This window comes from Trachurus trachurus, assembly GCF_905171665.1.
Source record: "Trachurus trachurus genome assembly, chromosome: 5".
NCBI lineage: Eukaryota > Metazoa > Chordata > Actinopteri > Carangiformes > Carangidae > Trachurus > Trachurus trachurus.
Genome location: NC_139896.1, coordinates 13,710,658 through 13,725,307, shown reverse-complemented (window position 1 = coordinate 13,725,307; position 14,650 = coordinate 13,710,658). Strand labels below are relative to the sequence as shown.

General features: G+C 40.8%; 2 protein-coding genes across 3 annotated transcripts; one reads left to right on the top strand and one right to left on the bottom strand.

The window, feature by feature from the left end:
- Nucleotides 1–206: 206 nt before the first annotated feature.
- Nucleotides 207–2,508, bottom strand: gpr27 (G protein-coupled receptor 27). The gene has a single exon (XM_083971034.1). It carries the CDS (start codon nt 2,277–2,279, stop codon nt 1,164–1,166), a length of 1,116 nt encoding a protein of 371 aa, XP_083827160.1. The 5' UTR covers nt 2,280–2,508; the 3' UTR covers nt 207–1,163.
- Nucleotides 2,509–5,649: 3,141 nt separating this feature from the next.
- LOC310986355 (eukaryotic translation initiation factor 4E type 3) lies at nt 5,650–11,702 on the top strand. 2 transcript variants are annotated; one of them, XM_083972207.1, is made up of 7 exons: nt 5,650–5,987; nt 7,362–7,434; nt 8,643–8,737; nt 9,225–9,285; nt 9,376–9,442; nt 9,543–9,698; nt 10,229–11,702. In XM_083972207.1, the coding sequence occupies exons 1-7, from the start codon at nt 5,803–5,805 to the stop codon at nt 10,273–10,275; spliced, it is 684 nt and encodes a 227-aa protein (XP_083828333.1). In that variant the 5' UTR covers nt 5,650–5,802; the 3' UTR covers nt 10,276–11,702. The 2 variants fall into 2 exon arrangements, with proteins under 2 accessions (XP_083828333.1, XP_083828334.1); XM_083972208.1 differs by having other exon boundaries at nt 5,944–6,069.
- The last annotated feature ends 2,948 nt before the right edge of the window (nt 11,703–14,650 follow it).

Here is a 14,650-nt window from a genome sequence, read left to right as displayed (position 1 = left end):
TTGTCCCAACATCCATATTTGTAAAAAAAAAAAAAAAAAAAAAAAAAAAGAGGCTGGTAATCTATATAACCAGCAAGGAATGTGAATCAACCCATTTCTCAACACAACTGATCAATGAAGATGAGTAAGATTTAGCAAAAATACCTTCAAAGTGGCTTCTGACACCTTATTCAACACATAGAGTTTGAAGTGATTATGAAATATACAACATACTTGGTTTTAAAAAAAAAAAGCATAAGGAAAAAGGTAATGGACCTTTACAGTATTTACAAATGTGACATTATCCTAATTAAAAATATACTGAGATCTGATAGTCCTCTATCGAATCCCGACTCCAGCAGCCCTTTGCTGCATGTCATTACCCCTCTCTCTGCCTCCCCATTTCCTGTCTCTCTCTATTATGCTATCAATTAAAGGCAAACAATAAATATATATACTGAGATCTGTATCTCATTTGTGAAACTGAAACAATTAATAACCAAGTATGTTGCAGATGTTAAAGATATGGACTCCTACCAGCAGATTAAAATACTCCTGTTGTGTTTCAGTCATCAGTTCTGCAGAAGGCAAACAACCTCAAGACAGGCATGTTGTAGTATAATTTCAAAATATACAAACAAATAGCCAAAATGACATTCATGTACAATATAGTAAGTGGACCGAAAATAGTTTGATATACAGCATATATAGGGAAAAAGTCTCCAAACTTAGGACATAACACGACACACGGCCTGTTTGTCATGTGGGCTTATATCCTAGATTTGGTTTGAATGTCACCTACAGTTAGCCTACATGCAGAGGTGTAAATCAAGAGGTGGCTTAACGATGCCCAGTTGGTAAGGCAGTGAACCTCAAACACATCCTCTAAAAGCATCACATTATGCTGCTGCTGCTGCTGTGCCTTCATGTGCCTCATAGCTTGGATCAGTCTGATTCTGATAAGCAAAATATAGTAAGAAATTAACACCATAGTGTTGTTTTTTTAATCGAATTTAAATAGTAAACTCTTTGCCACGAATAAAAAAAATGTGGGTAAACTGAACTGTCGCGGGCTCAGCCTCCACAAAAAATCCCATCAGGTTTTGGGGACCAGTCTACATTCTGGGGGCAAGATAGTCTACAAATGTGTCTTTGGCAGTATCCGTGGGGGGGCCAGTGCGCTTTCAGATCACACAGTATGGCTCCATGGGGGTCTGCGTGCCCAGGCAGCAGGGGAAACATGCCCGGAGCCGCATCCTGAGCTCCTTGTTGAACAGGAAGCTGATGATGGGGTTGGCTCCAGCCTGGGCGAAGCTCATCCACACCGCAGCCGTCAGGTAGAGCTGCGGGACCGAAGCCCCCCGCACAAATATTCTCAGGTAGCAGGCGCTGATATAAGGAGCCCAGAGGATGAGGAAGGTCAGTGTGATCATGTAGTACATCTTCCCGATACGCTTCTCCATCTTGAACTCGTCCAGCACCAGCAGCCTCCTGTTGCCGGGGTGGCTGGCTTGCCTGATGCCGACCAGCGTCGGCGGGGTGGGTCCGCGGCCGAAGCCGGCGATCCAGTTGGCGGCGGCCTGTCCGGTGGCTCCGGGGCCGTGGAAGGTCCAGTTCTGGCTGATGGCCGGGACCAGCTGGGCCGGTTTCATTTTACGGTGATCATACACGAAGCAGAGCATCTTAACGTAAACCACATGGGTCGTCCCCACGATGACGGCCAGCATCAGCATGAAACCCAGCGTGTCGTTCGCCTTCACGTAGCGGTGCTCGAAGATGCACTGCTCCTCCTCACGGATGAACTTGTAGGTGCCCACGTCGAAGACCGGGGGGAAAGCCATGGCCACGGACAGGGTCCACACCATGCTGATCACCGCCACGCACGTACACAGGTTCATCCGCTTGGAGTAGAACCGGTGGTGGGCGATCGCCATGTACCGGGTGACGCTGACGCAGAAGAGCAGGAAGGCGACGTGGAAGCAGAAGAGCACCGACATGAAGGCGACGATCTTGCAGCTCAGCGCGCTGTACGGCCAAGCGGAGCCGCCGCCGATCGACGCCATCACGAAGGGGAAACACACGGCGGAGCGGACCACGTCTGCCAGGCACAGGTCCAGGAGGAAATAGTAGGGAGCCTTGTGCAGCGAGCTGTCCTTCAGCAGCAGCAGCGACAGCGACGCGTTGCCCAGCAGGCTGATGCCCATGATCAGACCCAGGGAGGCCAGCTTGACCGCAGAGGCCGTGGACGCATAGTTGTGGAAGGACGGGCTGCTCTCCCCAAACTCGCTTGTGTTTGCCATCTATTCAGCCGAGCTAGTGTGTAAAACTCCCACATCAATTCATCGACGAGCGGTAGTAGTAGTAGGCTCTCCAGCCAGGGCTGAATGGAAAACAACATCAACACGATCCACCGCCCCTTTTAAAACAGCGAAAAAACCCAGTCAGGAATAAATTCCACACAGTAGCAGCATCCGTTCAGCGTCGGATCACATCCATCCTCCCGATGTGCACTGATCCCCACCGACAGAAAACAAACAAAACAAACACAAATCATTCAGTATTTCTTCCTTTTCTTCTTATCCTTCATCTCACAAGTGTCCGGTGCAGAAAGCGTCCGTGTCTGTCGTCCCATCATCCTCTGCTGAATAGAAACAGCCCGGTTTGGGTTGACGACGCACCATCTCGGAAGGCATCCGTTCAGCAGCAGACAAGCGGCTCAGCAAACACATCTCAATTTCCACAGATGGCGGAGGTCTCTCCCGTTCGTCTCGAGGAATAAAAAAAAGCAGACGGTGTGGAGCGGAAACATGGCGCAATTACGCACCGAAGCCTCAGCGACGACGACGGCTGCGATGTTCGTTCAGGGCTGCGCAGCGTACAAAAGCAAACATGTTGGTAATACAAAATAAAATAAAAATGAAAATAAAAAAAGCCGACGGGGAGGTCGGATGCTTGCAGGGGTGGAAGCGCCTGCACGGGTCTGTCGGATGATATAGCACACACACGCAGCTACTATGCGACGCACGTCCGCATGCATGTAGTGAGCAGGCCTGGGATCAGTCAACCGTCTCATCTGCCGGTCCCCTGTCTATTGCAATGTATAGGATTAGTCTGTCTCCCTGCACTGATGAGATGCAAACGTTGACAGATTGACAACAGATCTCATTTGTTTGATCACAACTTAGTGAGATATCACAGAAACCGGAGTGTGACATGCCACAAGAGTCAAGCACTCTTCATTGATTGATGTCCACACATTGTCTTCATTATAAAGATGTTAAAATTGAAACAAGGTGTCCACAAGGAGAACAGGAGACTGCTATGTTAACACCCTGTTAATTAGGCTGAATGAATCAATTCAATATATTCCAGATTTCCAATTAAAATCCTGAACACACACTGTGTCTTCTTGGCTATTAGCAATGGATTCTAACATAAGAGGCTATTTTCAGTGAAAAATAAGATGTGTTAATGCAAAAGAAAAAAAAACAAACATATAATGAACAGAAAACAGCTGCAACTCACACATACAGCTGATGTGAGAGATTTCAGAGTCACATAATTAGAATTAGAGCAAACAGTGTGGGTTCAGATAAGGCAATGGGTTGCATAATGTAACAGCAGTGTGCAGACTAGAGCTGTTTCTAAGAAGAATCAGCAGAGGCAAAGTGGTTCTGACAAAGGAGGTTAAATATGATGCTTTTACAAAAAAAAAATGACAGTGGGTTTAACAAGTGGCTTGAGAGCGCCTTGAAAGAGGCTTCCCTGTTCTTTCTAAAAGCACCGTCCGACTCCAACATGACTCTTAGGGTAAAGAAAACTAGGTCTCACATAGTCTATAACATGTTATAGCCTATTAATATTGTTAAAGATCATTTGCTCTCAGCAGTAGTACTTGGAGTTACAGTTGACATCATGAGACAGGGCTGCTGCTGCTGCTGCTGTTGCAGTGATTCACCAGCACCCCCTGCAGCATGCTCCATGCAGTATCATGAGCAGGAAATCAGGCACACAAACCTTCAGAGCTATTAGTCTGACAAATATCAGCCTTGTTAGGAAAATTAATAGTTCTACTGGGAACAACATAGTAACCACAACTGGCCAGACCTAGGGTCAAGTTGGTTAGGTTTGATATTGGAAGTCATAAGCCTATGGTGTGCCTGACTGATGGCTAAAAGTGGCACTAATAAGTTAATTTTTTAGATGAGATGGCATACTTTTTTTTTTTTTTTTTTTTTTTTTTATCTCTGGCTGTTTGAGTTGAAAGGGTTAAGTTTAACATTGGTTTTGGCATAGCTGAATATTAAGAAAGGATTTAACAGGATGATGAACAAGCTCACATTACCTGATAGCTATTAGCATTCTGCTTTTTTCAATTGTTCATTATTAGTGAGCTTTGAAACTTCACATCTTGCTTCCTTGATGCTCAATAAACAAATAATATAACACTTTTACCAAAACAAAGTATAGGTTATAAGGCTGCACAGTAGCAGGGAATCTCATAAGTAGCTACAACATGTAAATGTCTTTAAAATTGAGACTGTGTGTTAGTCTACTAAAACTATAATAACTAGAGCTAATGCTTAATATTCCCCTCACATAATCAGATCATGCTGTGCAGGGGGCCTCATTAACAACTGTTGGAGATTGCAGAGTATTATTACCAAGTGCCCTGAAACAGGCATCCAGAGGATCGAGACTGAAGATAGTGTAATAAGATGATGCCTCACTCAGGAGAAAGACTTGCACATTTCCTGGTCTGCATAGTGGAAATTACTTTTTTTGTTTGGCTTAACTGAAGCAAAGGTGTGAAAGAAAAATTCAAGTGACAATAGAACGACAACGTGGCTCACTCACAATATTTATCTCGTAAAATGTATATTCAATTTCTAAAATGTGTGCATGTCTTTGGGTTAGGGTTAGGTTTATAACCTTAGATAACCCCCAAAGGCAAAGTGAGAGCATGCAAGCTCCACACAGAAAGGGCCCAGGCTTGGGGTTTTAACCCAGAACTGTGCAGTGCTTAAACCTGCACCATTGTGGAGCCCAAAACAGAAAGTATCGGTATTATTTGCACTGAATAAAATCCGAAGATGAATGACTCTTTCCCTCTCCTGTCCCTGTGCCTAATATACTGCTCCACATGTTTAAAAGAGCAGTTCTAGCTGTTTTTTCTTTGCTGGTGATAAACCACTATTTGAGAATATATCTCAAATGAACACAGTACCTACACAGTATGTACAACCCCTAATAATAGTGGATATTTTAGGCCATAATCGATAATAGCAAAACACTTAAGTAAAGTTCTCTGAAGTAAAAGGGAAAAAAGTGTAGGAGACACTGATTTTAAATTATAGCAAAGATACATTTTGCATCTTAATTTCTTGTTACAGATATAACCATGGTAAGGAAAACTTCAGATGGTATCAGGTCTAGTCCATTGGTAGGTAGCCTACTAAAGGGTGATTATTTCAATTTATATGAAAAAAAAAATTCTGATCCTCTACATACACTAGTTTCAATATGGTTCTTTTAAGCCTTGTAACTTAACTTAATTCATAATATTTCTATATTTTAGTATACTTACGTTATTCCTGACGACTGGTACCCTAAAATCAGACAGAGTGATACCTCTTCTTGCTTTCCCTGCTCTCTGGGATGGACCAACGGCGACGTATCTGGCCGGTGACGCAGAGACGTCACCAGTCGGTAGGCGGAAAGCGGTGTGTTTCTGTGTCAGGAGATAAAGCCAAACCGGGTGTTTCTTTTTTGGAGGGTTCATACAAGGGGACTTTATAAAGGTTTAGCCTTGTGCCTGCAGAAATGGCGGTTCGTGCGGGTCAGACGGAGCTACAGATGGACAGAGGCGCCCTGAGCGGACAGACTGTCTCCCCTGAAAGCGATATTGACATCGACGAGAAAGAGTTGGAAAATATCACAAAGAAACACCGAGAAGACGACACGACAACACTGCCTCTGCACTCACCTTGGACGTTTTGGCTGGACAGGTAAAATATGCCCCCCACCCCTCCTCCTCATCTCTTTCGTGTTGTCTTTGAGTTTGGAGCCCGGGCACGGAGCGGGAATGAGGTAGGAAAAAAATCAAATTGAAGGCCACAGTTTTCCGCAGGCCTCCGGGTGCAAATGTAGCGCGAGAATGTTTGCGTTTGACATGACCTCCTTTTTTTTTCTTTTTTCTTCTTTCCCTTTTTTTCACATTGCCCTGTGTGATACCACAGAAAAGTTACAATTTCCACGGCTCAGTTGTTATGCAAGGTAGGCTATTGACTCCTACGCAACAATGTGGGCATGTTTACCGTGTCCTTTGTTTTGATGTTCAAACGTGCTGGTGAAGTTACTGAAGCTGTGTTTCTATGCTGCTCAGCATGAGAGGGTTTGACTGAATTTGAGCCCCCCCCCCCCCCCCCCCCCCCCCCCCCCCAAGACACAGTTGGAGAGGCCAGGCCCCATTTTTTCTTTTTCTTTTTTACGTGTTATACAAACTGTCCCTGCTTGGGATACTTCAAAATAGGAGTCCCTGATGCAGAGTTTATTTACACTTGTCAGTAAAAGAGACTCTGATTGTCACATGATGATTTTTCCCTTCCCTGGTTTGAGATCACAAGGCTGTTGTTTGTGCTTGTCACTTGGACTACTTGTTGTTTATTGCTTTGTTACCATGGAGCAAAGGTTTTCAAGGCTGGGTTGATGATCTGTCATCCTTTTAATGTAATTTAAAAAGAGTGGCAAATTAATGAATTAAACCTCTGAAAGAGAGGTTTAATTCATTAATTCATTGTTTGAGAGTGATTCTCATACCACAGCAGATTATTTTAATAATTGCTGTGCAATAATTTATTACAAGTTAGAGTCGGTTTATATTTGGGTTTAGGGCAATTTCAGTCATCAAATTTCTGCCTATTTCTGACAAGTATTATTCTGTGTAAACTGTTACAAAACATGATTGTAAGTTTAAATAGTAATGAAATGTATGTAGCACATTCAGCGCTAGTCAAACATGAGTACAAATGCATGTAAAATGGCCCAAATAGTTATTTATTAGTCCCCTGCTGGGGAAATTTGCAATTCAGCATTGTAGTAAATGTATCTGTCTTAATAAATCATGAGTTATTATAGAATACATAATGGTAAATAATGAATGTGATCCACATCCTCCAAAAGGCTGCTGTAACTGTATGAACCATAATATGTCTGAACTTTACCAAACCTCTTGTCAAAATTAAGCAGTTCTGTAGATTACATTTCAAACAGTCATCAATTTACACTTGATCATACATTGTGTGTATATGTGAGCAGCACACGTTGTCAGCTCGCATCATCGTCTTCCTTTTGACTGAGACAGTTTTCCCTTGTTCTTCCAGGTCATTACCGGGCACGACGGCTGCAGAATGTGAATCCAATCTGAAGAAAATCTACACGGTGCAAAGTGTTCAGGTGAGATTTGGTGTCAGTTTGAAGAGCTTCATCATCTTAAGAGCAAAGAGATCAAGTGCATGACTTGGCTGAGAGTCAGATTCACTTGAGCAGAGTTTCATTAATGTGAAGGAATAAGCTGCTCGTTGGCACTTCAAGTGACAGCAGGTGCAAATCATGAGAAAAATCAAACCATTTCATCATGAAACATGTGAGCGTGGCGCTTTGTCTGTTGCAGCCGCCTTGCATCAGCTTTTGCTGGTGAAATTCTGAGTGACTGATCTGTATGTTACAGTACATATAATGGGAAGTTCCTGTAATGTTTTCATGGGCATTTTCAACTAGTAAACTAAACACAAGTTTGTCCCATCGGGTTCACAGCAAAATCACTGGAACCTGATTTCTACAATTATTTGACACATATTTAATACAACTGCACACGATACAACAGCCAAAATAGATAGAGGGAAGTCTTTTCTTTATTTTCCATTTTTCTTTTTAATTTGCCTAAACGACTAAAACCACTGTGATTGTTTCTGAAATTTACGCACAGAAAAAAATCAACAATTGAGGATTTCCAAAACATAATTATGTAATCATTTTAACAGCTTCCTTCCACAAGCTGTTCAAATGCTGAACCACTGATCTGAAATTCCTGGAGAAACGCTCTCTCATTTAGTCTGCACTACTGTACAACAGAATGACAATAAACTAGATTTGATTTGATTTCATGTTAAATTCAAACAAAAATTTCAGAAGGTTCTTCCCATTAAACATATTGCTCTTGTAGTTTGCTTTGCTTTCACCAGTTCAGTTCATCTCAAAATGGGTCCATCGGGTTCAAGTCTGGGGTTTGCTGTTGGTCTGTCATCATTAAGCTAGAGTTATTCTTTCCAAATTTTGCCAGAGTGCAAGTACTTGTGTCATGTGTGTGTCCAGTTTGTTGTGTCCGCAAGGCCACCGCAATAGGAGGGGAGTATAAATGAGGCCTTACATAGTTTGCCCACCAGAGAGCACTGACACATTGATGATGCAAATGCAAAAGGCCCTGCTCCGTATGTATCTTGAATGTGTGAATCCATATTCAGACTGTTTATGCTATCTATCTAATTTAATGGCCACTCTTCAGCGTTTTGAATTTCCTAAACATTGATATTGGCATCGGCCTCAGAAAATCATTTATCAGTCTAGCAGCAGCGATTACATTTGTGTTTCTCTACTATTTGCAGATGTTCTGGAGTGTTTACAACAACATCCCCCCGGTCACAGCCCTGCCTTTGAGATGTAGCTATCATTTAATGCGTGGAGAGCGAAGGCCACTGTGGTGAGTCTGCTGTTACTATAATATTATGATTATAGTCCTAATCACTGGCGGAAACCAAGGGCAGAGTGAAACTGTAGGTCAAGTTTCAACTGCAATTGAGTAATCTCTTAAAATAAAAATGTTCCTTCAGATGTGCCGAACAGGGATGATTGATAATGTAATAATAGAAATACAATGTAGTGATTTATTTCAGTGAACCTACACTGTCATACCTAAGAACCATTTCATCTCATCATCGAAGGACTATCAGCTAAACATAATTATGGATAACAGTCATTGGTGAGTTATATATCCATATGATGGGGATAGTGTCTAATAGTTTATTTGATTTTCAACCATTTAGGTGGACAGTTTTCTATTCTCACATCATTTACCATAATCCAATAATTGTCTCTGCCTCTAATAATACACATATTATGTAAAACAAATCCCCCCGCACAGCTTCTTAAATCTTTTGATTTTTATTTTGAATCCTTTACTCCACCAGGGAAGAAGAAAGCAATGCAAAAGGAGGAGTATGGAAGATGAAAATACCAAAAGAAAGCACTGTAGGTGGTGCCATGTTTAGCATCTTTTCACAACATAATAGAAATGACTCGGTAGCCATGCTAATCATCCTTTCCTTGCACATGTTTCAGGCTGCAGTTTGGAAAGAATTGTTACTTGCTACTATTGGGGAGCAGTTTGCAGATTACTGTGCGTCAGGTAAAGTAATTTTTGCTTGTTTCAAATATAGCCGTAGTGTCCGCGTAAAATGTATCTCCTGTTTAACATTGGTGCTGTTGTTCTTCTCTGTGTTTCCCAGATGATGAGGTTGTCGGTGTCAGTGTTAGTGTTCGAGATCGGGAGGATGTTGTACAGGTCTGGAATAAAGATGCAACTCTCGCTAACGACGCCAGTGTCTTGGGAAAAATCTATGAGCTCCTCCCGTACATATCTTTTAAAGCAGTTTTTTATAAGTGTAAGTATGCATACCTTTCCACAGTTTTATTTATTGTACCTTTTTTTGCTTTTGGGAACCACACTGAATGTGAACTTTGCCTAGTCAGAAACAACTGTTTATCATACAAAGGAGGCTGCTGTAGGAAAAGACCGAACAATACAAATTTGAAGGGTACATTTCCAGCCAGACTGTGTAAGGGTGCCAGAAAGTGCACATGGCTGTAGGCTAATCAGGGTTTTATTGATGTTGCAGAAAAGGCGAAAGCCCAACTCCTTCAAAGCTGCTTCACATAGCACAGACAGTAGGCTAGTCTTGTCACTACTTGTTAGATATTTCATACCAAAAAATAACAAATGATATGCATCTTGTGTTTGGTCTCAAGAATTAGGCTCAACTTGTATTTTATTGCAGCCTGACACTGTGTTAAAAGATTTTTTCAATTTTAAATCAAAGACATTCTTGTTGCTATCGAGGTTTAAACTCTGCCCTGCATGTAAAAATGACTCAGGACGGTTTATACTCACCATGAATCACTTTGACTTTTCCAGCTCACATGGAACATCATGCCTTTGAGGGAGGACGCTCAAGACATTAGATTGTAATGCACTTTTTGTTTTTTGTTTTTAAACCTGAACTCTGTTCCTGCCTTGGCCTAAAGGCTCTGTCCACAACCTAATCAAGGATATTATTCTGCATTCAATGAGGAAATGTTATCAATATATTTTTATAACTTTTAATGACTGATGCCTTGTTTCATTTTGGTGTGGGTCCCAACACTCTGAACTCTTCAGAGAATATGTATACCCTGCATAAATCTCATCCTGAGTTCATTAGTTTATAATGGTTTTGACTCCCTCCTATACTGAACTGCACTGTCACAGCCCTGTAATCTGCACAGGCTTATGGACCTCAGACTTAATTCCTGGTATAGATGGAGCGTCAACATAGTCTAGTATGTTTTAACTGTTCAGTATGGTAAATATCTCGGTTGATATCAAGTTTGGATTAAGTCAGCTTATTTAGTGCCAAAGCACCTTTCTGCTGTTTTTTAGAAGTTTGTATCCTTATCTCAAAGGGGTTTTTATTCAGCTGGGCTTTTCCACTTTTGAGGAGGGAGTGAATGTCCAGTTTAGTCTTGTGAATCTTCATCAAATGTATGTCAAACTTTAATCAGGGTCTTACTTGGAGATTTTGTCCCAGTCACAGTGTCCATCAGTTCTAAAACCATCACCACCTGGTATCAGGACATATTCCAGCACAGATATGGCCCTGAGAAACTTTAGATCTGTATTTTCTAAGATGTTTATAAAGGGCAAAATCCGTCCTGAAAGGTGCCTCTTTGAATGTTCCCAGCCACACCACACTTGACATTTCTTTCAATGCACATGTTGAAAGCAGCGCCTCTGCTCTCCAAAATGGAGTCACATATTGTTCGGTGTATTAGAGATACTAGACATTTTGTGCTCAGATAACAGTGTTTCATAGTACTTGTCTATACTTGTTTCCCCAATAAATCAACTGTGTTCATGGGGCTGTGTTAGTACAACCACAACACACTGAGGAAAAGTGTTATGTGTAAAGAAAGTAACACCGGGTCATACTTCCATTATTTAGCATTCATATCTAGAAGCAATATGCCAATTTGGCCATACAGATGTGGCAAGTTTCAATAGTCACTGGGTCAGTGTAGGCTGATTCTTCAGAGAACCATACACCGACTTCTCCTATTTGATCATAATAGAGAAACTAAAAACGCATATTTTCTATCCTTTTACAAATCTGTCATTTTTCTGAGACTTCATGTGTTACTTTCACTAACACTTCAATTACACGATTTCTGTTCGTCTTGTTTTTTATTGCAGTGTAGGCTACCGTAAACTGAATGCTACAGGCATTATTGTATGTCACACCACTTTTATAGTTCAACTTTGGACTGGTTGATAAAGTTAGTCATAAGGGGTCAATATTTCCTTTGTAAACACATTTTTTGCAGTGACATGGACAAAGTAAATAAAATGGAAAAGAACATTCTTATCTGTGTGTCTTTTTCAAAGTGCAATCATCATCAACAACAAATCTGGTACACTACAGTATTGCCATTATGAAGTGAAGCACATGTGTGAATACCTCAGTTTCAGCATCTTCCACCTAAGCCAAGCCATTTTTTTGCTGATTCATTCCAGTTAGACATTACAACCTTTGTGCTGTGTCAAGACAGGAAAGACAGCTCAAAGGAAAATTGCAAAGGTTAGGAAGACTGTGGCAATTGCATTCAACCATTCAACCATTTTTGAGTTTTCCAAGCTTTTGTAACTCACACAATTTTTGTTTCACATTTTGTCTGACTTTTGTTTTGTCTCTTGTAATTTTCCATGCCCTTTTTAAGGCTACGTTGTTGCATTTCTTTGTGACGTGGCTGCGGTACAATTCGTAAAACGCTTATGTCATTGACTTTTTAAAGTAAGTGTGGCTGTAGTGTTAGCATGTTAGCATTTGTCAATTAACACCTCCAGGAGACGTGGGTCACTGATGGTGCGGAGCTTTAGCTATCAGAAAAAACAGCTGCTGTTGCATCTGGAAACAAAGTTGAGAAGTCCTAAACAACTTGGAGTGCAGCTGCTATTCCAAGTGTTGGGTGTCTTAGGTTGCCTTGTCAGTCTGCATCACCTCAGCTACCTTGAGTCACTTTACTGTGACCTTTTGGCCTAGTGCTGTTTGGGGATTTTTCATCCAAATATCAGACTAACAACATATGCGGTTAATGAAAGGACAGAGGCCATAGAAGTCTGTGCTCCATTTAGAAGCAAGTCAAAATTTTGTATTGTTCTATTCATACTTTAGCACAAATCAGCCCCCACCATACTGTTAGCTTAGCTTTCTAAGTATCTAATTATAATGACACCCAGCTTTCTGTGGTCATGAAACTGTAACAACTAACTTACAGATGCTAAAAGGCTCTGTAGACGGATGTATGGGGATTTTCTGTTTTACAAGCAGCGTTTTTCTATTACACATTGTGGACACATGAGTTATAATCAACTCCTATGAAAATTTGGAAATGTGGCTTTAATCAGGTCACTAATGAGTCAGTATCATAAAAACCCACCCAAGTCGTCAAAACAGTGGTTAAAGTTCCTCTCTCTAAACTTTCTACGCCCGTTAGTCAGTCTGGAATCACAGTATTCAGATGTTTTCACAGTAAATCTGACATTAACAAAACCAAACCAGACGTAAATCCAAACCACATAAAATTAGTTGTTTTGATCTCTTAACGTGTCTGACAACCAAATACACAAGAGTTGACGTGAATGTCTCCAATTCAGAGACTGAGGGTGAGCAATTACATAAACAGCCTGCTTAGGTTTTTAGAGTGCCTCTGTGTCCCCTGGGGTTATAAAATGCATTCAGAGGGGCTTGCCATTAATTTAGAAAACCAGTGTACAGTGCATCTAACTCCACTCTGCACCCCAGATCGGTACATGGAACTGCACATTCACAGCCAATTGAAGTTTGGGGGGAAAAGAACAACATGCTGGTTTGGTACAGAACACTCACCATCTTAAAAACTTGATTGTATTCAGAGTCAAACATTATAAGGATTCACCAGGCAGGGGCTTGTGCTGTTCAAAAACATTGCTCTAATGATCAGAGGGAGGAAGAATAGCTGACTCTGGTAGCAGCAGCTACAAAGGAAAGCTTCTTGATCTTTGGCGAAATGATCCCGTTCGTTTTCGATTTGCACTGATACACACATTGTTAGAGCCTTGGTGCCTCATTTAAAAAAAAAAAAAATCAACACAACAATTTAGACCTCAGTTAAAACCTTTCTGTCAATTACATCGTTAAAACTCTTTAAGAGTTGTTCTTTCTGCTACAATCTAACCCTGCCATAATTGATTATCTGTGCAATTTCTTTTATTAATGTTAAAGGAAAAGCTGTTATGAGTTTATTACTAGCATTGTTATAAAATGAGGTAAGCGTTATGGTTTTACACAACACTCTGCAAATACAGTACTAAAAAGACGATGCTGGTAGAAGCTTAATGTTATTAGTTCTCATCATGGTAACAGTGACCTCATACCAATTTGTAATGACCACTGGCATTAAAAAAAAGCTGACAGCTGATTTTCCTGGTTCATGTTTGTATGTGTTTGGTCAAGACTTGTGACACATTTCCAGTTACCATAGATACGGTTTACTAATGGTAATATGACAACATAATGTACACAAACACTTTGGGTGGTATGTTACTCAAGTGGTTAGTCTTACCTCAATTTAGCTCCACATTATTTTTCCCATTTTTTTTTTGCTTGCATTGAACTGTTGAAAGGGGAACCAACCAAGTGTGTATCTATGTGGGTTAGTTAATATTACAAACAACATTTCAGTGTCATATAGGATCTGTTTCCCTATTTACCACTACATAATTTCACAAATATTCACTTGACTACTTGACTACAGTGTAATGCATGATGTACAACATAGTTTAATTTACTATAGGTACATAATATTTAGCATGTTGACCTGTTGACCTGGTGCATGGCGTTCAACACAGTGGCCAAGTCTTTAACATATTCAACATGATACACTGAGAAACAAAAAGATGGTACAAGATTTAACCACTGAAAAATATTTTAATACTTGATGAAACATGCTTGTTTCACTCATAGATTTGATATATACAGTAGGCTATATTTTTTTAAAGGATGGTGCAGTCCTTCAATGTAATATTTACCTTCTTTTAAAAAGATTTAATAGTTGTGTCTGCTACTGGAAAACAGAAAAAATGCTATATCAATTGCCCACAAAGACAGAATGCAGCTCAAGGTATCATGATCTCTACTTCCTCTTCTTCTCTCGCTCATTTAATGGTTCTTTACTGGTCATTATCTGTCTAGCTTCTCTAGAGGTCTCCTTCCTTTCATCACGTGTTGAATGCTATACAGACCCCAGCAGCGAGGGAAAAACA